This window comes from Dromaius novaehollandiae, chromosome 4, assembly GCF_036370855.1.
Source record: "Dromaius novaehollandiae isolate bDroNov1 chromosome 4, bDroNov1.hap1, whole genome shotgun sequence".
Taxonomy (NCBI): Eukaryota; Metazoa; Chordata; class Aves; order Casuariiformes; family Dromaiidae; genus Dromaius; species Dromaius novaehollandiae.
This window is the reverse complement of record NC_088101.1, coordinates 23,559,656-23,584,175: the sequence shown is the minus strand read 5'-3', so window position 1 is coordinate 23,584,175 and position 24,520 is coordinate 23,559,656. Positions and strand designations below refer to the sequence as shown.

General features: G+C 37.7%; 1 protein-coding gene and 1 long non-coding RNA gene across 2 annotated transcripts in view; one reads left to right on the top strand and one right to left on the bottom strand.

Annotated features, from left to right (window-relative positions):
- Nucleotides 1-24,520, bottom strand: part of ANK2 (ankyrin 2) — a 200,409-nt gene that overhangs the window by 14,777 nt on the left and 161,112 nt on the right. Inside the window, exons 34-40 of the mRNA XM_064510615.1 lie at nucleotides 21,498-21,726; nucleotides 18,833-18,958; nucleotides 16,754-16,876; nucleotides 15,216-15,248; nucleotides 13,654-13,675; nucleotides 3,614-9,382; nucleotides 2,111-2,185 (exon numbers count right to left, since the gene is read on the bottom strand). Of these exons, the coding sequence (XP_064366685.1) occupies nucleotides 2,111-2,185; nucleotides 3,614-9,382; nucleotides 13,654-13,675; nucleotides 15,216-15,248; nucleotides 16,754-16,876; nucleotides 18,833-18,958; nucleotides 21,498-21,726 (6,377 nt within the window). The remainder of the gene's footprint in view (nucleotides 1-2,110; nucleotides 2,186-3,613; nucleotides 9,383-13,653; nucleotides 13,676-15,215; nucleotides 15,249-16,753; nucleotides 16,877-18,832; nucleotides 18,959-21,497; nucleotides 21,727-24,520) is intronic.
- Nucleotides 732-13,505, top strand: LOC135328176 (uncharacterized). Its single transcript, XR_010388929.1, has 2 exons — nucleotides 732-1,116; nucleotides 12,305-13,505. It is a non-coding gene; the product is annotated as an uncharacterized LOC135328176 (long non-coding RNA).

Genomic DNA, 24,520 nt, shown 5'->3' with positions numbered 1-24,520 from the left:
GGACAACACTACTAACAAAATTTAGCAGTAACAAGCTAGCAAATAGAAAGCAGTGGCAGAAATAATGCATGAGCAGATAAAAACATTTCTAGCTACAGAACACCAAGTTCACCAAACTCCATCCCCTGAAATGTTGATTATTTCAGAAACTTTGTTCAAAATTTAGTGAAATAATTAAATGTAAATAATGGCATATTCTAGGGTTAAATTAAAGCACAATTACACTACTCCCTTGAACTAGTTTCATTAAAAGGAACATCTATCAATTACAATTGAAAGCCAAAAATGTGAACTAAGAATAACTGATGTCTTTCTGGTGTAGCATAAGCCCAGAAAAGAAAAATGGCTTTACTAATCTGTAATCCCTTTATTATATCCAGAATTAGGAGCAGTTTCCTGCTGCCATCACACTAAGATGTGACTGTTGAAACAGGCCATCAGATGAGTTAGAGCCATGGAGAAACTGTAGATTCAAACTGCTGTTCCTGGCCTCCACATTTCTGCTTCTCTCATAAGGAAGAATTCATATTTTACTCTTTTCTCCTTTTCATAATAGCAGCAAGATCTTGATGTTGGAGGATCCCATGTTTTAACAAGCAGGAATGCCCTAAACCCCAAGTCCCAGATAGCCTTATTTCCAAGCTGTTTTGTAAACTAGCGCAACTATAAACTTGAACAAATATACAGTAACTACACATTAGATTTGAACCTTAGATAATGAAAGGAAGTTTAAACAAAAAGCAACCTCAATTTTATCTCCCAAAGCAAAATTTGACACACTGATCTTTATACAAGATAGGGATATTTATGCAGATGTTTATTACTCTGCTGTCTCTAGAACACTAGGAAACATTAAGAGTAAAAATGTAGTTAATGCCTATTTTGATAAGCATCTATGTCTTCTGGTTTGATCTTCAGAACTCTTTACACACACACAAACACACACACACACACACGCGCACACACTTTCAGCAGATTCCTGCCTTTGGCCAGCTCTAATTGTTATCTGTTATATGCATAGGTCCAAGTCCTACTGATTTCTAAAGAATTTATGCTGGAATGAGTGACATATGCTTCTAGTCTTCTCTGTGGAAGTAGAGGACAGAAAAGGAAGGGGTGAGTAACGTAAATAAAAATGTCAGTGATGTTTTGCATATACACTGAAGATGCTTAGAAAAACGGTGTAGAAGCCAGTCTTCAGTATCAGGGACTTTAAATTTTTCTCTGGTATACAACTCCTTCTTTAACCCTGCTTACTTTCAGGAGTATCCTACTGGCTCTAGGGCTACAAAATAAGATTTGCTTGTAATTTTTCCACAAGGACTGTGATTGAAAATAGTTGAGGATTGTTCCCTAAATTCATAGGTAAACTGCTAGAGACATGAGAAGGCTAAGGTTATCAGGTACACAATATCAGGAAAAATACTCCAGAAATAGTGAACTGAATACAAAAAGGTGCAGACTTCATTTAAACTTTTTTTTTGCATGATTTTTTTGTTGGATTGAAGAGTTTAACACAGTGCAGAGATTTCTGCACAGCTCATCATCTTTGTAAACACTTTTTGGCTGCTTTTCAATGATAGAGATCTGCATCTCATTCTGTGTCACTTTGGCTTGTCCCCAGTAATGTTGACTGCCTTGGATGTATCAAATCTGCAATATTAAAGTGATTAGTACAAATATGGCCCTTTTCATCCCTTTTCCCTCCACGGAGTTCTGTAGAAAAGGAGCTGATCTCATCTATCCCTGTGGTGGCCTTCCAGATCAGGACTTCCAGAGCACAACTGACATTTATTCATGTATTCATCTATCTTCCACCCAGAGTTGTTGCATTCTGCAAGAAAGAGTACGTAATGTATGCCAGCTCTTTGTTACACTCATCCTAGTAGTTTTCCCTCTGGTGATGACACAGCAGGTGCGGAATCTCTTCCTGTTCTTACTTAACAGGCTAGAGGAATCTTAGTAACCTGAAGACAATCTAGTTCTATAAGCTACTGAAATATTTCTATAAACCTTCTTTAGATAATAAGAAAGTCATCTGAAAGCAACACAAAAACATCAAGGAATGTTCCCTCTTGTTTCTTTCTAGAGTAGATGACATGCATTTTACCTGTCCAGCTGAATCCAAGATGATCAGCAACGTGGGCCAGTCTTTCCTCTGTCCTTTCCTGATCATCCTGTTGATCTAAAGGTCAAAGAGAACAGGCACAAGTTGCCTTAACAAGTCAACAAGAAATTACACAGTTGACAAAGCCCAAGAAAGGAAAGTGCTCTTTTTCTAACTGCTCTAATTTACCTTATGTGGACAAGCTATTATAGCTGGGTACCTAAAGTGAGGGTTGTAGATCTTCAGGTTAAAAACAAAAAACAACAACAACAAAACCCCTGCCTGACTTTTCAAAAGCACAGAATTATCTACATTTTTCCATCTGAAAATCGGGCTTTCATGTAATCATCTACACAAAGATACAAGCACCTACTGTGCCTATTTTGGCCACGAATTTTATTCTAAAGCTTCATTATCACATTAAGCTGAAGACTATTACGAAGTCAAGAGCCATAATTTTCCATGCCTCCTTAGTCAAACCCAGGATTGGAAAAATATATTTTGACTGGTTCTTCTAATTATGTTCTTTCTATAGTAGGGAAAGTTTTGTTCAAACACTCCATAAGGCATATCATATAATGATTTGTATTTCAGATTTTATTATTTTAAATGTCTTTCTTTGAATCTTTCAACTGGGAAGTGATACAAAATATTTAAAATGAAGGCAAGGAAAAATCAGATGGTCATTTGCCAGTCTTCACTTCATACAACAGTGAGACTGACTGTTCCTCCCATCCCTAAAGCTACTTTGAGAACAGCAGAATTTGAGCTTTGATTTTCCCTGAAAGCACACATGGATTGCAAAAAACTCAAATTCCCAGAAGCTGGTTAGGGTTAATGATATAGGCATGTTTCATATTAGCTACTGGATTTCTGTGGTGGCTATTCAGTAGCAGTATGCAAGTAGGTGAGGAGAAAACCAACCGAAACACCAAACAACTTGTAGTATATTAAGTTATTGGTGATACAGCATTTTCTTGAGAAGTAGATGGTAAAAAAAGGAACAAGAAGAACTTAATTGTTAAAGCTTCTGTAATTTCTTTCTATCAAAGCTCAAAAGAAAATGGATTTGCCTGTCCCAGTTTCAATCAATGCCAAAATACTTATTATTAATAAAAAAAGAATAAGTCAGAATTAAGAGGGCCAGGGAAAACCAGAAGTCAAAATATGCATGGCCTGAAGCATCAGTTAAATGATAAAATAATACGTATTTTTTAGAAGTGTTTTTTTGTTTATTAAGCTAACACTTCCCATGAGCATTCATGGTTTGCAATCTTGAGATTGTTTCACAGACAAGAAAAATACAGACACAAAACAAAACAAACAGCTCACAGGGAAAAAAATACACAACCAACCACAAAAAGCTTAAAGAAAATGACACACACATTACACATGTATATACGAACATACATACACACACGCGCGCACACACACACCAAACAAAAAAAACAAAAAATTTAATTCATGACATGCGTCGCACAGGGAATCCCAGTCGTTGGCAAATACCTTCAGCATGGTCATGGACATTTTCATCAGGGATACGTTCAATCTGAGTCTCTACGGACTCATCCCAAATGGGTCTGGTGTCAAAGATGTCTTCAGGAACTGACTGCTGAGTCTCACTGGATGGCACATTTTCAATAACTGAAACTTCTAGGGCACTACTGCTTTCATCATCTGAGACTAATTCTTGTTCTCTCTCTGACTGCGTGAGTCTTTCCACTAACTTAGAAGCTTCATCACTAATTTCTTCAAAGAATTCTATGGAGTTTTTGTAAAGGTCAAAAAAATGTTCCTTACTTTCTTTTGTGGGACTAGAAGCACTGCGGGAAGCTGTAGTGCTCCTGCTTTTAACTGGCAACCGTGATGAAAACACCTTGGGTCTTGCCGTTGTTGCCTCATCTGAGTCTAGCTCAAGCTTCATCTCTCTCTCCCTCTCCCTGGTCTCTGCTTCTGCCTCTGCATAACTCCTAGCTTTTATTGAACGCTTAGTCTTTGGGTCCATAGGAATACTCGCATCAGACTCTGATTTACTTCGGGTATCCTGTTTCATAGGTAGTTTGCTTGTCATGTCAAGAGCTTTGGGTGACTCTAGCTTGCGGACAGATGCGTCTGGGTATGTATATTGTTCAGCTCTTTGGAAAGCTGCTTTGACAGGAATTTTAGACTTTGGTTTTGCTTGGTCATCCTTTGCTTCACACTGCAGACTGTCTAGGAAGCCATCTGTGGGAAGGCTCTCATTTTCTAATTGTTGCAATGATTGTGATGCAGCAGCAGCTGTTCTTACAGGAATTTTGGATTTGCTTTCACAAGAAGGCACTCTCTCCATAAGAGCAGTAGGGATTTCGATCACGGATCTCTGTTCCTCTGGAGAAGAGTCAGGGGACTCATCATCCTGTTCAGAACAAACAAATCTAGTGACTTTGGAGAAATCTAACTCATCTTCTACTACAGATTGCTCAGGAGAGGTAGGGCAAGGCACCTGACTGCTATCAACCTTATCAGTCTCCATTCTGGAGAGGGGCTCAGCTTCAGAGGCAGCAGTCTCTTTCTTTGGTGATTTTGAAGAAGCTGAAATACCCATTTTAATTGGAATTCTGGATTTAAGCTCTGCTTTTGTGGTGCCTGTGCTGACACCTACACTGGTCATTTCTTCTGACTTATCACTAGACTCAGATGCTGGGGGTGAATGTTCCAGTGCATCTTTTTCTTGTATATCTGAGTCCTCTAATTCTGAAGGTGAAAATGGATCTGGAGAACTCTCCAGCTTAGAAGATTCCACCTCTGCTGCTTCTTTCATTCCTTCAGATAAAGGAACTTCTTCCTGAGGCTGTTGCCCCATATGGAAGAATTGAAAGCTTTCATCTGGATAGTTCCTTTTGGTCATGTCAATGGCTCCACTTCGAGTCATTTCAAACAGCTTTCCTTCCTGAAAAAGAAAAGGATTTTGTTCACTAATTGGTGTCCCTTCTTCTGTGGGAGTTCTGGCCGGTGTGGTATCAGGTGTTGTGCCTTGCGATCGCCTGTCTACCATCAACCCAAATATCTTTTGTTCCTCCTCTTTCACCCGAGCCTCAAAGGCTTCATCATCTTCACGTATTTCACTCCACATGTCAGAATCCACATCAGTTTTGGTGATGACAACTGGACTGATCAATTTCTCTGTTTCAGCTCTTACATCCTTATGGGAGGATTCAGCTAATTTTGTGGAATCTGATGCTGAAGACCCTAGTGACGTTTTCTGAAAAACATCCTCTTGTTTTGCCTCTATTTCCATACATACTTCCCCTGAAGACTGACTTTCACTGCCTGCATCTCTGCTGAGCAAAGCTTCACCAGTGTGATCTTTTCCTCCTTCAGTAGAATAGTCTTCCCTGGATAGCAGACTTCTATCACACCCTACCTGATTTTCAGAAGCAGTAAAAAAATGTTCAGAAGAGACATTTTCATAAGGACTTACTAAATGAGAAGCACTACTTTCAGCAGCATCTACTACACAACTTTCAAGTTGCACTGTTTCAGTGGCAAGGGATGAATACTCTCTTAAGGGTTCCTCAGTATGAGTATCTCTTTGAGATGTTTCAAAACCTGTATCTGCTTTTCCCAAATCACTTCCCAAAGCAGCATGGTCAGTGGTACCATCTTCAGTCAGTCTGCCATCTTGTGGTACAGAGTACTCAGAGGTACTGTGTCCACAAGAACGATCATCTACTTCCTCTGACACAGACCCTGTATCAGTGAGGTCTGTGTGTTTTAACAATCCAGTGGTTTTGACATCTTTTTCAGTAGTATCATGTTGCTGTAGTGTTAGTGAAGACTCAACATGAACTTCTTTTTCAGAACTGTCACCAATGGAATGACACAAAGTGCCCTCAAATTGTGTGACTGGGGCATTGAGACTAACTCTCTCTCTGTCATCTGTACTATCACATTTTGATTCATCAGCTTCTGCTGATATACAGCCATCAGAATGACAAGTGCCTGATTCTCTTGTGGAAGCCTTACAGCTGCCCCCAAGGAGAAGCGGTTCCTCTTTGTCCTCTTCTATTGACTTATCCTGTTCTGTTTTAACCTCACCTATCCGCAAAGAACATTGTTTTGAATCAATGGGTTGAAAACCTGCTTCCTCAGGGCTAGAACTGGAATCAATACTGGATGGTAATGGTGAAGGTGGCTGCACTCGGATCACAGGCTCCATTAAGAGGCCTGAGTCAGCTTCTATTTTTAGCTGAGTCAATTCTGGCTCACTGGCTGAAGAGGAAGAACTTTTTCTAGATTCAGCTGCAGACATCACCACTGTAGGTATTTCTTTTTCTTCTACAGCTGTTGACTCTGATTCTTCAACTTCACATGCAGCTTCTGAATCAGCACCTACAGAAGACTCATCTTGCTTACAATCCTTTTTGTAATCTCTCTTCTGCTTTGCTTCTTGTTCTAGTTCATCAAACGTTTTGATTTTGGTCACCATTTTAAACATCTCCTCTTCTGGGGTGAATCTTTTCTTTGGCTCACTTTCTGAATCATCCTCTGGTTCTTCACTGACTTCAGGGATCATGGCTGACTTTGGTATGTTTGCCAATGCCTGCGAATCTGCTGTTTTAGGTGTGATTTCATAGCTAATTTCTTCAGAACTAGGAGTTTCAGGTGAAAGAGGACTTTTCCCTGAACTCTCCATGAGGGATGTTTGCTCTAGACTGTCATCATCAGCACTTCCCTCAGGGTCACGGAGAATCCGGGAACGAACCGATGCCAGCTCTGGGCAGGTTTCTGCTTTGCTAAGAACAGACTGAAGAGGACCCTGCCCCAAAATACCAGCTTTCGCTTTTTGTTCTACAGGGCTACTTTCAAGAGAATCGCGGCAGGGAGACTCTTTCATAGGACTGGGCTCCAAAGAATCAGGCGTTTTGTGTGATGAGTTATCTTCTAGCACTGGGCTTGCTTCCAGTGAGTCTTTATGACTTACAGCCAAAGAGTCATCTGCAACTGGGCTAAAGCTTTCACTATCATGGCTAGCAAGTGAAAGTTCCAATTTTTGGGGACTTCTAACAACAACACGGCGTTCACAGGTTATATCTTTTTCTTTCTCTAAAGCAGTGTCATGTGTTTCTGAAGACTTAGTTAAATGTGCAGTGGTTCTGGATTCTTTATCCCTGCTAATATCTTTCATAATGGAAGCTGAGCTACTTTCTTTAAGTTTATCAGCCTCTTCTCCAGAGGCTGTAGGTACAAGCTCTTCTGATACATGGTCAGAATGAGACTTACTAGTCTCAGTAACAGCAACTAGCTGTTTTTCAGTAATACCTTTTTCATCTTCCTTTGGAGAGAGCTCCTTCAGAGAACTTGTTTCTGCTGTTGTGTGTGCTCTAGCTGCTCCTTTAGATTCTTCAATTTGCCCATCAGTTTTCTTTGGTGAGAAGGAAAGGCTTTCAGGGCTCGTTTCTGGAGTCTCTGCCAGACCCTCATGCTTATAACTTTCCTCAGAGCTGATCTGAGGGGTTCCATCAAGCAGGCTACCCGGAGAATCTGCAACACCTTCATGTTTAAGGCTCTCTGAGCTCCCATCAAAAGCAGCACTTTGCAGAGAAAGAGCAGGAAGGAATCCATCTTTCACATACTCTGTTGGGAAAGCAACACTGAATGGACTGGTCAGTACTTGCTCTAAGTGAAGCTCGCCCTCCTCTGTGATTGAAAGGTGTCGGAACTGTTGATATTTGTCATTATCCTCAAGCTCTTCTTTAATGACATCAGAAAAGTCTGTTGAGGTTTTTCTGTCAGGGCTGATCTGGAAGTCAGTATCTCCCTGGTCATCAGAAACTCTTCCCTTCACAAGTGCTGTATCTTTGCAACTTTCATCATCAAATACTGGAGAGACAGGTTCAGTTGTTTTACAGCTCTGCTCTTTTACCCGCTCTTTACCTACAGCTTGCTTGTCAATGTTAGCAGTAGAAGTTTGCATTCTTCCTTTTTTTGATTGTGGCTCTTTCTCTGCTTTTAGTATCCCGCTTTGTTTCTCTTTCTGTTTGTCTGTCTTGTGGCTTAATACTCGCCTCGTTTCACTTTGTGAAGAAATTGTTTTTCTCCGTGTTGGTTCCTTCTCAGGGAGCTGTTGCTTTTGTTTGACAGATTTGTGCTCGAACAGTCCGGATATATTCTTGGACGGATCTTGACCTGATTGGAAGGCTTTCATCAGTTCACGAACTGACATGGTCTCTTCAAGTCTTTCTGTCTTAGAAGAAGGTGAAACAGGTGGCTGTGCTTTGTGCACTACTGGCTTTTTAACTTGCCCTGGTCTTCTAGAAGCCTTTTCAGCAGTGCCTTCTCTTGTCTGAATTCTCACAGGTAGTTTTGAACGTATTTTTTGTTCATCTTCCACTCTTTTCTGAAGGGCCTTAACTTTATCTTTTATTGAGCCAATAGGAGTTTCCTCTATGACCGGGGATACAGCACTAGCCTCAGGAGCAGCTGTTGGTGTTAAGCCAGGTTCCTCATCGAGTGACTCATCTGAACTGAACTTTGTTAGTCCTGGTTGTTCTTCACTGCTGTGCACCTTGCCTTCCTTTTGCTTTTGCTTGTCTCTTAATTTCCTCCTAGCTGGTTTTTTAATTTCTAAGGCTGGCTTCTGTTGCTCCTGTGGACTTAGTGTTTCAGTTTTTGGAGATTCTTGTCCTTCTTTTTCAGAATCCCTGCTTATTACTACAGCTTCAAATCTCTCTTCTACTAAGTCTTCTTGTAAGGCTGGTGGCTGCACCTCATGAAGAGAAACGTACATTTTTAAATCCTCTGTAAGGTAATCTACCATTCCTGTCATGTCTGGCTTCATTTCTGTTGTCCCTTTGTCTGTCCTGACTTCTATGCTGGTAGGTTCAATGACTTCTAAAGGAGCATTTCTTCTGGCCTCTTCAATTTCATCATCACTGAGAATGACCCATTCTTCTTCTACAAATTCTTGTCTGGAAAGGGACTTCTGCAAAACATGTTCTTCTCTGGTATAGGATCCACCTCTCAGAATTTCATTTACTTTTTCTAAGTCTTCTTTCACTCTTTCAACTATTTCAAAAGGTTCTCCTGGCTCTTCCTCAGTGGGTTTTCCAAGATCTTTCACCTTAATGGAGCCTGATTTATCAGAAGGGTCAGTTGTCAGGATGGCACTCATTTTGATCAAATCTTGTTTCATCTCAGAAACTTCAGACAACAGGTCTGGACTGGCTAGTACAGGGACTTCATTAACCAGATGGCTTTTCAGGATAGATGTTTCTGTAGATTCAGTCTCGTCATCTTTGATGCGAATGAAAAACATTGAAAGTAAAATGGAAATCAAAAATAGAGATTGGAAAATGTAATCAGGACTGAAAATGAAAGTCTTTGGCTGCAGTGGTGGGAAGGTCAACAAAATGGGCCAGGAATGGTGGATCCACAAGATCTGAGGGTACAAGAGCAAAGCAAAGCTAACAGGAAAAAAAAACTGAAAAGGAAAATGGCAGGAAATAACTTGCTTAACTTTATCAATATAGCACAACCACACATACATCATCGAAGCTGTAACAAACCAAATCAGGACACCATTAAAAGAAAACAACAACAACAATAACAAAAATTAAAATTAAAAACAGAAGAAACACAGTGAAGTTACACAAAGATAGGCATCTCAAGATTGTTCAGATGTTACAGATCAATGTTCAAATAAAAATAAACAAGAAAAAGGGGGGAAAGCATTAGAACTGATTGAAAGTCAATTTCCTCTAAGAGAAAGCCAGTGTTAGCAAACTGTCAGAATAACACTGAGTTAACATTTTGTTTCTTAATGACCAAAATAAAAGTTGGAATTCCGCAATAATCTAAAATATGATCAGATAGGTAGAGATCTGAATCAGCTGCAAACCGGCATTTCATCTAAGGGGATTTCACACCTAAACAATGAAACAAACATTCTTTTGTTTTAAGAGGCATGGTCCTTTCCTTGGAACATCCTCATTGACAGATAATGAATTGACTGAGGAAAGAGAAGACGAAGAAGAAGAAGAGAGATAATAAGAAAAAACTGTGAATAACTTAGAAGTGATTTCAAAGTTTAACAAATGTAATGTATGGCAACCAAAAATCAGAGACATTCATACTAGACACATACATACAATTTATGTAAGGCAAGTTATTTCCATGCAAAGCAAAGGTGTAGCAAACACTGCTGGGTATGTAGCTTCACTTAAAAAGCACTAGCTGTAAAAATTAATCTTCTAAATTAAAGATACATGAAAATCTTGCAAAACAGACTGTGGTGAAATATTTGTCTAATCTCTGCAATCAATATACAGTAAAATGGATGTAGGCAGGTCCTGTTATGACATAACTGCCTACTGGGAATATTTAATTTCAGGAAGGACTATTAGAAAACTTACATCCAATGAAATGAAGTCTTGGAGGACTGAAGAAAGTTATGAACAGAATGCAATGCTTAGTAATTATACATAATTAAGACAGTACATCACAGAAAACTTGATACATTTTTGCATTGCAATCTAAAGGTCAAAGTAGTAACACTATTAAGGTGAGGCTAGGCAATAAATAATTATCTGTATTTCTTTGTAACAAAAAATCCATTTCATTCACTATTCACTTGTATTTAAAGAATGCTAAATGCTCTTGTTGTACATTAGTTAGTTATAACCAGATTGCTGGTGGTGACTTTTGTGCTGAAAAACAAGGCAATTGCTCAGGATTCTCCTATTTTTAGTGTGAAGTATCCAGTGCATACTGAAATTCTATCTAGGGATTTTAGAAAGTAATATATATATTTTCATAAATGTTAAACGGATCACCTTCTCGCTGGCCAGAGTTAGTTAGCCCAAAGCAAAGAAGCTGCAGTGAAAGAAACTGCCCAAATGGTTTAAAGCTGGTAGTGAGAATGCTTGCTGGGGCTCTCTGTGGCCAAGCTAGTTAGCAGAAAGAAGAAGTGGTAGTAAAATTACTAGTAGAGAAAAATCAGAGAACACCCAAGACTGCCAGGCATGGTCAAAAGCTGGCAGTAAATGCATTTGGTAGAGTGCAGAAGAGCGACCTTTTAGGTTACACATTTTAGTTATAAACATCCTATATTAGTACCCTTACCCCAAGTTACAGACTTTTGGATAGCACATGGTTGGTCCCCTCCTACTTACACTGAAATGTTTCTAGCTTGGGGGAAGAAACCGTTCATTCTGCCCAGGACAGTGAGTGTAGTATGACTGACTTGGAAGCTGCTCTGTCTCTCACTTCACTTTGACAACGAAAGTGCAAATGTTTGTTTCTAAGAATAATTCTTTATATGAAGTAGAACAGCTCAAGCAGAAGATGTTAGGAGAATCCTGCAGTTATAGCATTCTGGGTGTTTGTTGCTCGCTCACTCTCTGATTTTATCACTTGCTGCTTTTATCAATGGGAAACTATTTTGGACTCAGCAGAGTGGATCTGGAAACCAAGTACCTCCATCTCCAGTAAGTGCCCTGACTACTAAGCTTTTCTGGGCCATGTTTGCTTTCTCATACACACTTGCACTCATTCTTTTGGATTCTTCTCATGAGACCTATCTTCCTGTATTCAGTCAGTCTTCGGCAGGCCAGGAAGGAACTGACTCTGTGGCCAAATGGTAATGTCTCTAAGCCACTTTTCAGAAACACCAGTTCTAATCTTGGCTCTGGCTGAGACCTTTACCTTCTATTCAACATGGTGCATTTGGCAGTATTTTGACATGGGTACGGTTTTCTTTGTTGACTCATGGAGCCACTTCCCTTTATATAAGGAATTATTCCCAAAGCAAAGACATGCACGTATGTGTCCTTGTCACTACTGAATAGAACAACAACTGGGCCAAAAAATATGTCACTTGTACATTGATTCTTTGCAATTAAGAGTTAGTTAAACTGAAGGAGACCACTAGTGAAAGCCTAAGAGAAGTGCACTGTCTAAAAAGAAGCTGGTTGGTTGTAAGTATATTTTCTAGCAATTGGGATATCAAGATGTGAGTCTCCTCAGCGATCTTTAAGCAGGCACCTGTTGGTTTCTTCCATGTTTGTTAGTTGTACTTTTAAGGATTCTTGGGAATAATGTCTCTCTCTTACTCTTCTGCTGCAGCTGTTCTATCTTGTATTAACTAATTCTCCATTAAGCCGAAGAGAGAAGTTGTAAAACTAAATTGCTATCTGATTTGTATTTTCACTCATCTAGTGTAAGCATGACCAAAAGTTCTAGCTCTGTGGTCTGCCAAATTCAGACAAGCCTGTGACAGTCACAACTGAGCAATGTCACCAAACCTGCATGTGGCCACCCTCCTTGGGGCTGATGCACTGCATGGGGTAAGTAATCATTTGGTATGGGCAGCACTCGAACCCTTTTTCACCTGTATGATTATTGTTCTGTTGAATTCACCTCCCATCTCCCATGGCCAAGATGAGTCATAGGACAACTGAAATTCTATTTTGTTGGCTATACTATGGTGTTTCTTTTCTATCTTCATGAAACTGGTCCTCTTGATATAAATAATAATGAATTAGAGCAAAAATGTGATACTGTCTTTAATCATGGAATGTAATACTGTCTTTAATCATGCTGAATCTTAATCCCCACCAGGTTATTAGCTATTTGTCAACCCCATCTCTTTTATTCTCTTCAGTTGAAGCATTTCTACTTTAGACAAAGCAGGTTATAGGGGAATGGTGATCCATTGGATCTTCAGGATCTTAGTGCTATTGTTTTTCCATTTATAACTGGTGTGTAGTACGTCAGGAATAAATAAACCTCAAAGTGCAATGTAGAAAAAAAGCAAGAAAGTGCACTTGTTTTTAAATGGGAAACAAGACATAAGTCATTATTTTCCTAAACAGATTTAAGAAAAGAAATCACTGCATTTGAAAACAGCTCTTGTTAGAGATGCTCTAACAGCGTTGATTGAACAGATATTTGTTTGATTGGAAGGTTAATTAAAGATGATCTTTGGCACTGTGAACCACTCACCCTCATTTTCTAATAATTGCCTGATTCTGTATATACAGTATCTACACCAAGCCTAACATCCAGTCATATTTCACCACAGTAAGGGGTAGGGGGGGAAGCAGGGGAAGGGAATTAAACAGCCTGATTACTTTGGACAGTATCACTTTTTTGCATGCTTGTGTTTCATCAGTTTAAAGAAATAAAATGGAATATTAATTTTGCTTTCATTAAAAAATGATACTGTCATTTATCTCAAATATGAGGCAACAATGTGTGTCAACAAATGGACAAAACAAAAAATGGAGGGATGAGTATTCATACAAGCAAAGTAGCAATAGCAGAATCACTAGGGATGTCAAAGGAAAGTGAATGCTTAGATGAACTGTTTTAAAATGTACTACTTGTTAATTTATACATTAAAATGTATTTAACTGGATAGCTGGATACAGTGTTTTCTATTACATTTTTAAAGCATTAATGTTATTAGCAATAGCTGTTAAAGCTTAGCTTTCTTTCATGCTTATCTTTATTCTTAACCAGCTTTCATACAAACTCTATTATAACATTTTCAAAAGAAATCTTACTTTTTTCTGAAGTCATATCAACCTGCAAGAGAAAAAGCAAAAAATGAAAAAGATACAATAGAGTTTATATATATAAAGTCACTAGTAAAGTAACACAGGTTGGGTCAAATCCACCAGCTACATCAAGAGACAAAGATGCACTGACTTAAAGTGAACCAAGAGTGTATTTAAGGTAATGGTAAGCATGGCTTAACTTATTTAGCATTTCTGATAATGGAAAAGCAGTTACTTTGCTACGGTTATAATCAATAGTAGATGCAAGATGTTGCAATGTATCTTCTGTAAATGGTACTGGCAGCATAGAGGACCATAGATTTTTGCATTACTGGCAATGTTGTTGCATCGTTCTGAGTTTATTTCTCATCTAAAGCAAAAACGTCCAGTATGGTCATCGGAAGGCATATGCCCATCTGTATGGCAACCAGTACACTTATTCCCTGTCTCTTTGCATACGTTCATTCTGAGAGCACAGTTTGCATTTTCCCCCTCTGTACTTCTGTGCAGATCAAAAGCAGGTGCGGAAATGACTGTTGACTCACTATTGCCTAAGGCAGAGGACTGGGACTAGGATTTGACTCTACTAATATTCATTGATGCCACTGAATGGCAGCTGTGATGGTCCTAAGAGGCCATCTTTTTGATTTACCGTGTATTTGAGTATAGATTAAAGGAGTCATATCATTTTACATTGTTCAAAAGAGAAGATAGTCTCTGCCAAAAAATATCAAAAAGCAATGTCAAACAGACTATGAAAATTCAAGAAGCAAATTTTTGAAGTTGCCATGTATTTTGACTCTTCTTTCAGCTCTGCTAGCACAGTCTCATTTATCCACACACGCAAGAGACTTTGGATGTGTAAATCTGGATATGCAAAAGTGTGCAAAGTTAGAAGTAGCACTGAATATTTAATTTCATATATCAAACTTGTGGTGGTAGGATGACTGTGAGGAATGGAAGTCAGTTATGCAGTGCTGTTGAAACAACATGCAATCTTGCTAAAGCCCCACAGATGATCTTTACTGAGTGTTGAAAAAGTCCACTTTTACTTGTAAGTATTCTGTATAAACACAATATATTATCTCAAAGAAAAAGTTATTAATTCTTGAAGTGAAAATGAGTAAAAATAAGTCAATGCAAGACTTGCACATTCATACGTGCCTGGCAATCATTTAGGCTCATACTATTAAATTTTTGCACAGCTAAGTGTGTATTAGAGATCAATTTTAATGTCCCTGTTTCACTTCATGTTGATCGTAAGAATTGCTCTGATGCACAGGATCTGTAATTTATAAGTCTTGCTTTAATTCCTCTTAATTTCCTCCAGAGCAATCTGGTATTATGTCACCATAATAGTTAATATTATTGACATAATACTCAGTAAATTCCAAAAGTGGGCCTCTGCAGGATGATGCTTTTAACTGTACTCTGCTTGATCATTTTTGTAGCACTGAGCTAATCATCAATATACCTGTTCCACTACAGATTTAACCATTCAAGTTCTATATTCTAGCTGCATTTGAGTAGTATGCATAAGCGATGACATGTTGTTACAGCAAAATTACCTCTTCTTCCTGTTCTTGATCTGATTCTGATTCCTTTCAGTTCCAAAATGCCATGCAAAAAGAGAAGGGGAAAAAAGAGCAGGCAAAATGCAGAATATTTAGAAGAAAAGAATAGGAAAAAAATCACTTCTGGCAACATTTAGCAGAAAAGAATATGCAGTAAATACAGTTTTTGCAATTGACTTCTTATGTCAAAGTGACAAAACTCTAAATTGTCAGTGTGAAACACAAAAGGCTGCAGAATCAAGCAAATTACAAACAGAAAAGTTGCGTCTGGGTGTTAGACTTCTAGTGATCCTTATTTGTACTAAAACTTAAAATATATCCATACTTCTCCATCCATATATTGGCACAAATAAATTTTTAAAATAGTTACAAAACTTACCCATTTAAAGTGTAAGTATATAAACATATAAAAATGCTACAACACATCACATAATCAACATTTTCTGCCAATCACATTCAAATTTCACAGCTCTTCTGTGCACAAGTCTTACCATTTTGTGAGAAAGAATGAACAACAGACAAGATTTTGGTCAAACAGCCTAATACATTGCTAAAAGGCAATGTAGCTCCTAAACCGACAAGGACAGTCAAAAATCCTCTTCATCACAGAATACCAATAAACTGACTCTTTGCAAGGAAGCAAGTGGTTCTTAGTATCTGATGCAACCTAAACAGAAACCAAGGACATTCCACTGATTTATGAGATCTTAAATGGTCTCAAGCTTGCTATTTATATATATTAACTCATACTAGACTTTTCGTCACCCTTTTCTGCCCTTGATATTGGAGTATTTTCTTCCGCAGATACATTAATAAGCCTTATGATGATATTCTGAAGAAAAAGCATTTACAGTGTGTGACATTTTTGTAGATTCTTGAAAGCTTTGATCAGATGTAGGAAGAAAAATCAGTGTCAAAAGTCAATGTAATATTAAAATCCAGTGTAAGGAAATATTTTTGGCGCTGCTATACCCTTACCAAATTCTAGAGCTTGAGTCTGTCGTGTTTTCATCACTAACGCCACAAATAAACAGGTCCACTAGTCAGCTGAAAATGCTATCACAAAGCCCATTAACTATCAAATCCTTTATGACAGCATAACAAAATAATTTTCAGTCCTTCTATACTTCATACCTTAAGAACTTCATATGATGTACAGATGTTTTCCTTATAGAACCTTGTGAAATAGATGTGAACAGTAAATTCCTCTCCAGCGAGGACTCACAAGAAGTATAAGGCAGAAGTATAATGCAAACTGGATTTTCATCCACTTGTGCTACATCTGTCATCTCTTCTGAGCCCTCAGAAAATAAGTTTGATACATTTGATGTTACACTGACACTGACATTAATGGCATCAAATATAAGAAACTGAAAGCCCTTGGGTGGCATTTATTCTTCTTTAAAACACCTGGCTACAAATTATACAGCTTTAAATAAACAGGAGGGCCACAGTTAGTTATTTGTTATGTTATAACACTGATTATCATAGATAAAAGCAAGTATAAAAAGGTCAGTCTAATCTCACAGTACCTTTGTGTAAACAGGTAAAGTGATGTTTAAATTACATATGGCTTGATGAACGAGGCCTCTTGTAGATTTTGGCTCCTTCATGAATGATAATCTTCCACAGGGTTCTTGAGTGGTATCTCGTACCTAGTGGAGCAAACATACAGACATCTAATCGACTGTTTTGCTATGCTGTCATCTACTTGTGCTACTCAAAATTGCTTAACAGAAGGAGGTTAGATTTGGGGGAAAGACAGTCCATATAGTCAGAGATGATGCATTTTGTTCAGGTTCTTCTCCTGCCTGTTTGTAAAGGTATATATGAATATATGTGTGTGTCAAAGCAAGAGGAAACACAAGCACATACATGTCTGCACACCAGGAACTTATTTTCAGAAGTCAGTGGTAATGTGGTAGTCATAGAGAGTACTTAGAGAGTACAGAAGTTCCAGTACAATGGGGCTTTCATGATAATTTACAATACCAGTTTTTCATTGAATCCAATCTGTGTTAGTGACACAGTCTCATTTTCTATTAAGTTATGAAATAACCTAAGTCAATTTCCTCCCACATAGAAGGAATGCATATTTATGCTAATAATAGCAATAACTCCGTGCTTGAAATTTTAGTGTAAAATATTGTGCTTGCTGATTTGGCTATTATGTTGACAGAGTGGCTGAAAAATACTAAAGATTGCACTTAAAAATTTCTTCTATTCCAGAAGGTTTTCTCAATTGTGCTCATAAATCCTGTCCTGACAATGAAGAAATCTGCTGGAATATATTTATAGGTGTGAGTACTACGATCTACAAATGATATTACAGTGCAATATACTTTAAAATTTTGCGACGCATCTTAAAAAAAAATCTCAATTTTACAGTTGTTAGCAAAAAAAAAGCATATAAAAAGCGTATGTTCCTGATATAATTGTAGCTTTTGTACATAATGTGAGGATTAAGTACAATGCCACAGGATAAATACAATTCAAAGCATTATTTCATTCTTTGTTTCCTAAACTGATAAAATGATAGTTAAATACACATATATTAACTTTATCAGGCTGAAAATACTAGATGCAAAGCCTTGCATGGCTTTGAACTTATTCTGGAAAATCTATCATGGTGATAAATATGCAAAGCCACAAATAGGTGGCATAGATACAGTTCTAAATTAAAACAAGTCTACAAATATTGCTGGGAAAGAGGATGGTTTAAAAGTTGCTTAGCAGCATACGGCAAATACAAGAAAATGAGGGAGTGGGTTGATTTCCTCCATTCTCTTTTTGGAAGAGCTTCCATTTATAAAGGAATTTAAAATTTAAAAATCCCACCCCTCTAAATCTGTTTTACATAAGGGGGGGGTAGGGTACTTTGTTCTAGCACGATGTCCTAAAGTAGGAGAAAAACAAAGTTTCTGGGAAGAGGTTTACAAAACCCTCTGAAACACTCTCTCTAAAAGAGAAGGTGATCTCTTACTGCTGCCCTGGAAAGCTCATGAAAGTAGCACATGAGCACTAGCCCTGTGACAGGTGGTGTTTACATCACTGTCTCTATAGCTGGGGCAAAAGCATTAGTTATTTTAGAAGGTATTTGGTTTTTTTTTCTTTTTCAGACTTTTCTATTTACAGGAAAGATTTAAAAATAGAACAGTACAGTAGTATACATTGTTGGGGTAAAGTCAGATTACAGTTGGGAATTTATCACAAGGAATTACTTCCTTTTTTCTTTGTTCTCAAAACCAATAAAATACGGTAAAACCATAACTTGAAATATGCAAAAATGACTCATGCTTTTGCTACTGAGCTCCCCAGGAAGTTCTGCACTGCTTCTGAAGCGGATAAGATTGCTTGAAGAACAGTTATACCTGTATTTGCAGACATACCCACATTTACAAGTGTAGGGTATAACAACCATATTTTGATAGATTTTTGCCATATCTACAAGGTTTTGCAACACCTTTTTTTTCAGTTTCTGACTGCTTAAGTCAAAATTCACTCCATTTTTATAAAAAATATGGGACTGTTTTTCAGTCTGACAAGATTATTGAAAACTCAGAACTAGGCAAAAATAAAATCATAATCCATATCTCAGGTTATAACATTACCTTAACAAACAGAGGAAGTCTGTTTTCTTTGAAGGCAAAAAAACTGAATATATGATGTTGTCCACTCTTTGTTAGTGGCACCAAATTGCCAAAACAATCAACATAGATGGGTTTTCCCTCTAATACCTATTAGAAATGAGAAAGAAGCAAAACAACAATTAATCACAGTAATGTGTTTAGGATTTCTTAATCATAATTCTACATTGGCTTCCATCAATCTCCTAAATTTCTGGTACTTGTAACCATTTGCAATATTTGTTACGTACACATATCTAAAATCTGTGGAAACATTTCATATTATTAAATTTGAACTTGAATATACTGTTAATTCAATAACAATAGCGTGACATTTTATAAATGAGAAAATGATTATTCAGTGTCATGAATCCATGCAAAGTCCCAATTTGTATTTTCACCTGGATCTTTTGCTTGAATCAAATTTTAGCATACTTTGCTAACCAGGGCTTATCACAACAGTCAAAGAAATATTTTATTCAGCAAGCAAATCAAGAGTTCTAGTTTTGACTCTAGGATAAAAAGCCTGTCTGGTATTATCATGGAGTTGCCAAGGAGAGGACCTCCTTAACCAATTCAAAAACCTTCTCTAGATTACTTTGCCTCGAGGGCATCTATGTTTAATCCACTTGCAATAGTCTGTTGTAGCAGACAAAGACAGTGTACGTTGGTAGATTCTAATCATTTCAGCTGGATTTATAAAGGCCTAGAGCATTTGAAAGTCAGACCTCAAGCAAATGCCTCTCTGAAATGCATGTGTAATGATATTGCTTAAATCTTTGGATTGTTATTTTTGTGGCCTACACAGGTTTAAACCTCAGCTTACCAGTCTTGGAGCTGTTTCCCTTCAAACTTCCAGTACATTTGGATGAGACATTTCTATCATTACTTTCCAGAAATTCAGCCTTGTCATTCAGTTATATGAGTGCACATTTTATCTAGCTGCTGTGCACAAGAAATGCTGTCGGAGCTTCAGGAACAGTGAAGATAAATTTTTAAATGGTGGGTTTTGGTCATGAAGAAGAGAACATACTAAGCAGGAGAATATGCTGTGCATGTATTTAATGCACTTTCTATTTGTCATCATTTCTAAGGAAGCTGACAGAACCAGAAAAACTGAATTTAGCAAGCAGTTTTCTGGATTTCCCATAGAAAAGCTTTTGCCCGTTCAGCAACAGATGTAAGTTTTTGTAAAGCAGAAGATTAATCAAACTTGCTAGTTTATTTTTTTGCTAAGTAAATATGCTGACAAAATGTAACTACTGTTTACTGTCTTTTTGGTTATTAATATGCATTTATGGAGTTACTGGAAATTGAGACTTACCTGTTCTTTTAGTGTTCGAGTATCTCCCCTTTCCTCATAACATTCGCAACACCATATAAGACTCAGGAAACCTAACAGTTCAGCAAAGAACAACACCCCCAAAACTCATCTTTACTCAGATACTCCTCTAAAAGGAAGTCATCTGACTAACTAAAAAAACTCCAGATGTCTCCTGGCAGTTTGTAACAGAGCTAATTAAATAATTCAGTGCTGATCACCACAAGAAGGACCACTACTTAGCTGGCCTAAACTTAGGGCTAGTCTGCATCCATAGAGCTTATTTTTATGCTACCTGAGACAGAAAGTCCATTCACAGTGACTTAATTCTTTGGTCTTTGGTGCACTGGGGGTGTATCCAAACTCCCAGTCTATAGCTATGCAAAATCCCTACCAACTATTGCATTGTTATTTAATAAAAACCATGAGAAATGTCTCTTTCCTGCTTGCACAACTAGAAAACCCAAAAGGCTGGTATGGCTTCCCCACATAAAAACAGACTTCATAATACTTAGTTGGAAGAGCTGCTGCTCTAATTTGGAATCTTTCAATTAAAGAAATGCTGACTCTGGCATCAGAGGAAGAGAGGACAAAGAACCTGAAACTTCTGGACTAAATGTTAACCCTTCAACTTCATTTTTATTATATGATTTCCTAGCATAAAATCTGTCCAGTTACTAGGTACAACTGATTAATGGGTCTACCAAAAAAGTGTCTTGGGAAACCAAATTCTTTCAGTCCATTTTCATCGTATAGGTCTTGCAGGTCTCAGGCTCACAACAGAGAGCTCAGACTTTACCAGTCCACCTTTATATTAAATATCTCCTTGGATCCTGCTACCTGTATTTTTTAATTGCTGAGGACTGCCCTGAGGACACAATGACTCTCCCATTTGAATGCTGATGATGCTATGGAGAAAGCAAACAAGCTGCTTTGCCAAAGCCAGTCAGGGAACTCCCTTCTAATTTCTGACAATCAGATGATCAGATTTCCCTTTGTGTGAGGCACACAATTACCTTCCACCTTGGAAGCCAGGAAGAACAGCAATCCAAATGTAGATGGCTGAATACAGTTAACTTTCCCACCAGCCCTCTGGACTAACAAATTGGTAATAGCCAACTGCCAGTGGGATTTGGTCACTCATATGCTGTAGCTCCGGTTCCCTTGCATCTGACAGAAGTCAAAGTCTGCATCTTACCATTAAGTGACAGTATTTCTATATTGACACTATTATTTTTCAGCCCTTGTAGCAGATAGTAGGCAGAAATTACTATTTTCAAAACAGACATCAGAAAATGGAGAAAATTGTTCAAGATTCTTGTACTGTACCTCTACATCCCTGCTTCTGGCAACTTCAGCAAAGTTTTCTTGTTGTTCTAGAGTTTTATCCACCTTGTCATCTGTCATGCAAAAGCATCTTAACCGTGCTTCAATGGGATCATGTGATTTGGCAAACACCACAAATTTGGCCATGTAAGGGACACAGATAATCTCTCTGTACACTTGGGAAGCAAAAGTAACAGATTCTTGTGTTTGCCGACAGTCTATCAGCCAAAATCTGTAAAAGAAAATGAAGCGTATAATCAACACAGCAAGATTCTGTTCTAAAACCTCCATATCTTACAGATGAAATATTAAGCTGCTTTGCCCAAAACATTTGCTTTTCTTCTGCCTTCTAGCTTAAATGTTAGCAGTACACTCCTTGAATACAGCATCAAAAACTGAGGTTCTTCTAAGTGCACTAAATAATTTTGTCCACTGTTTAACACTGCATTCAACATTAGAAATTATTCTTCGTGAATTCAGCCAGGGACTTTTAACTTTGATTTTGGAGTAAGCTTTTGTTATGCATATGGAAGATCAGTGAGATATAAATATATATGTATATTTCTATATTTGAGCCACAATTTATTATGAAGACCCAGAGAGCATGTATGTCCGTATCTGGTCCCTACTATCCTTGCCTCGCAGAGGCTGTGATCACTACTGATTGACTTTTTATCATGGTTTCTAACATGCCATTTTACTGACAGCATCTTTGTAGTGTATATGCTGAATCTTCTGTACCAGGGGTTCCCAGTCTGTGACACGTGTAGTACAAGTCATACATAAATGTGTTCAAAGCAACATGCAAATGCTACTGGAATAAATGAGTGCCTCTTCTTCTGCATGGTGTGAAGCCAGAAGCTGCTTTTCACTGCTATCTCATTCAGGTACCACTATCAAGAGAGAGAAATACTTCAGCATTCCAGGGTAACACCATAATCTGCCTGATTTCACCAACATAATTGTTACAAATGGATGCCTGCCTCTCACAAAATATTGCTAGTGCATGTGAATTGGAACAAACCACCTCACACAGACGGTACTTCTCGAACAGAACAGACATAAATGAGCACCTAAGACATATCATGGATATTGGAATTCAGATCTAAAACTTCAGCTTCCAGAACAGGCAAAAGTTCCCTTGTCAAAAGGACTCTCCTCTTTACTGAGTTACAGGTTCTTGATCTTTTTTTGGGGCCAGTTCAGGCCTGGACACTATTGCCCAGTGACAAAAACTGATAGAACTTCCATACGCTTTGTCAAGACCACTGCATTGTTCTTTTGTAAAGATAGCAACTTTCACTTAAAATAACTTTACTTTCTACACCCAAAACAAAGTAGCATAAATGTACCAAGCATTTTACAATGAATAACATGTATTACCTTCTTTCTCAGTTACCACTTCATTTAGTTTGTCTCTTGAGCTGCTGGCATTTCATTTAAATAAAATTTGCTGTGTGGGTGGAAAGCATGCTTGAGTTTGACACTTGTAGAATGGCGAAGAAAGTCATGAGAGGTCAAAGACACCTCAAAGCTGATCTAATCTACAGGGGCTTATTACTTACTGTAGATTACATGGTATTATATCCCACAAAGCATGTCTTTCAAATGTGATGTCTCTGGTCTTACTCATCTGTAGTTGAATAATAGTGAATTTCACGCTGTGCTTATTATCTTTTATAACATTTAATAAACATGTTCGTTAAAAGACAGAGGCTGATGACATCTGAAAGTCAGACAGAAAGTCTGATACATAAAGGCTTTGCATATTGATACTTTGCTTATAATGTGTGGGAGAAGTCTGCTATGTTGGACTCAAACAGGAGAGGCTCCATCCTACTCTGAGAAATCCCCAAATGCTCAAAATGGTTTGCTACCATAGATCAGGGAATAAAAAACAAAACAGATACTATATTAAAGAAAAGCTATAGCCCAGGAAATGGAAACCAGCTGTGCCTCAAAGCCTACAATTTAATTCACATGTATTTTAGACAAATATATCTTGTTTTCCAAGCTCATTTTGGACAGACTTTCTCTCATGAATGGGGAAAATAGTTCTGCATCATTAATTTAATGATTTAATTGGACATAAACAAGTTACAGTGAATAACGAACAGTCAGGCATCAGCTGATTCTCTGCATGGCACAAGAGTAGATGCATTTTTAGACCAGAACACAAGTACAGAAATTCAAGTTAGCTTATCCTTCAGCAAAGAAGTTACTTAGTTCTCTGACTGTAAACACATGAAAAATCCCACTTGCTAACTTTAATGGCATTTGAAATCAGACTTGGATTTAAGTATTCTGCTGAACATTCATCTAAATTAAAAAGAAGAGGTGGAACTCCTTAAAATCTCCACAGGGATCCCAGCCTATGTCACATAACTTTGCAAAGTCATCAATTTAAATGTCATCATGGAGATTAGAAAGCATCCACTAATAGTATCTCTAATGGGTTGATTCCACATCTGTTTCTTAAATTAATCTTTAATTTATCACTTTAAACAGATTATTGCAGGTAACAGATGAGAGCTAAGATCTCCCGCTTGCACTATTATTGAAGAAAAATGCTTGCCTGAACACAGAGACTCAGAAAATGTACAAAAGCACAGAATTCGATTTAATGGGAAGTAAAGACATTTCTAAACTGGGAAAGTATAGAAAAATGATACTTTATTTCTCCTAACATCCAAGTTTTACTGTAGATCAGACTGTAGGAGTTGAACTCATTTTAACATTGAATAAATTATTAAATTAAATAACAAATGTAATCTAATAGTAATAATTGCTCTGGCCACTGAATGTTTGTAGTGAAGAAAATTCATTGATTGTCATAGGACTAGTCATATTTAAAGTTATCCAAGTTTTTTTTGGTTGTTTTTTTTTTTTTTTTAGTTTGCAAGAGTACAAACCCTAAATATAACTTTCTCAGGTTATGGGCTGCATCTCCTGTCACAGAGAGTGATCACAAGATTTTTAAGCATTTCTGTGACATAAATCATAAAGAGTAATAAAAATACTGTTGT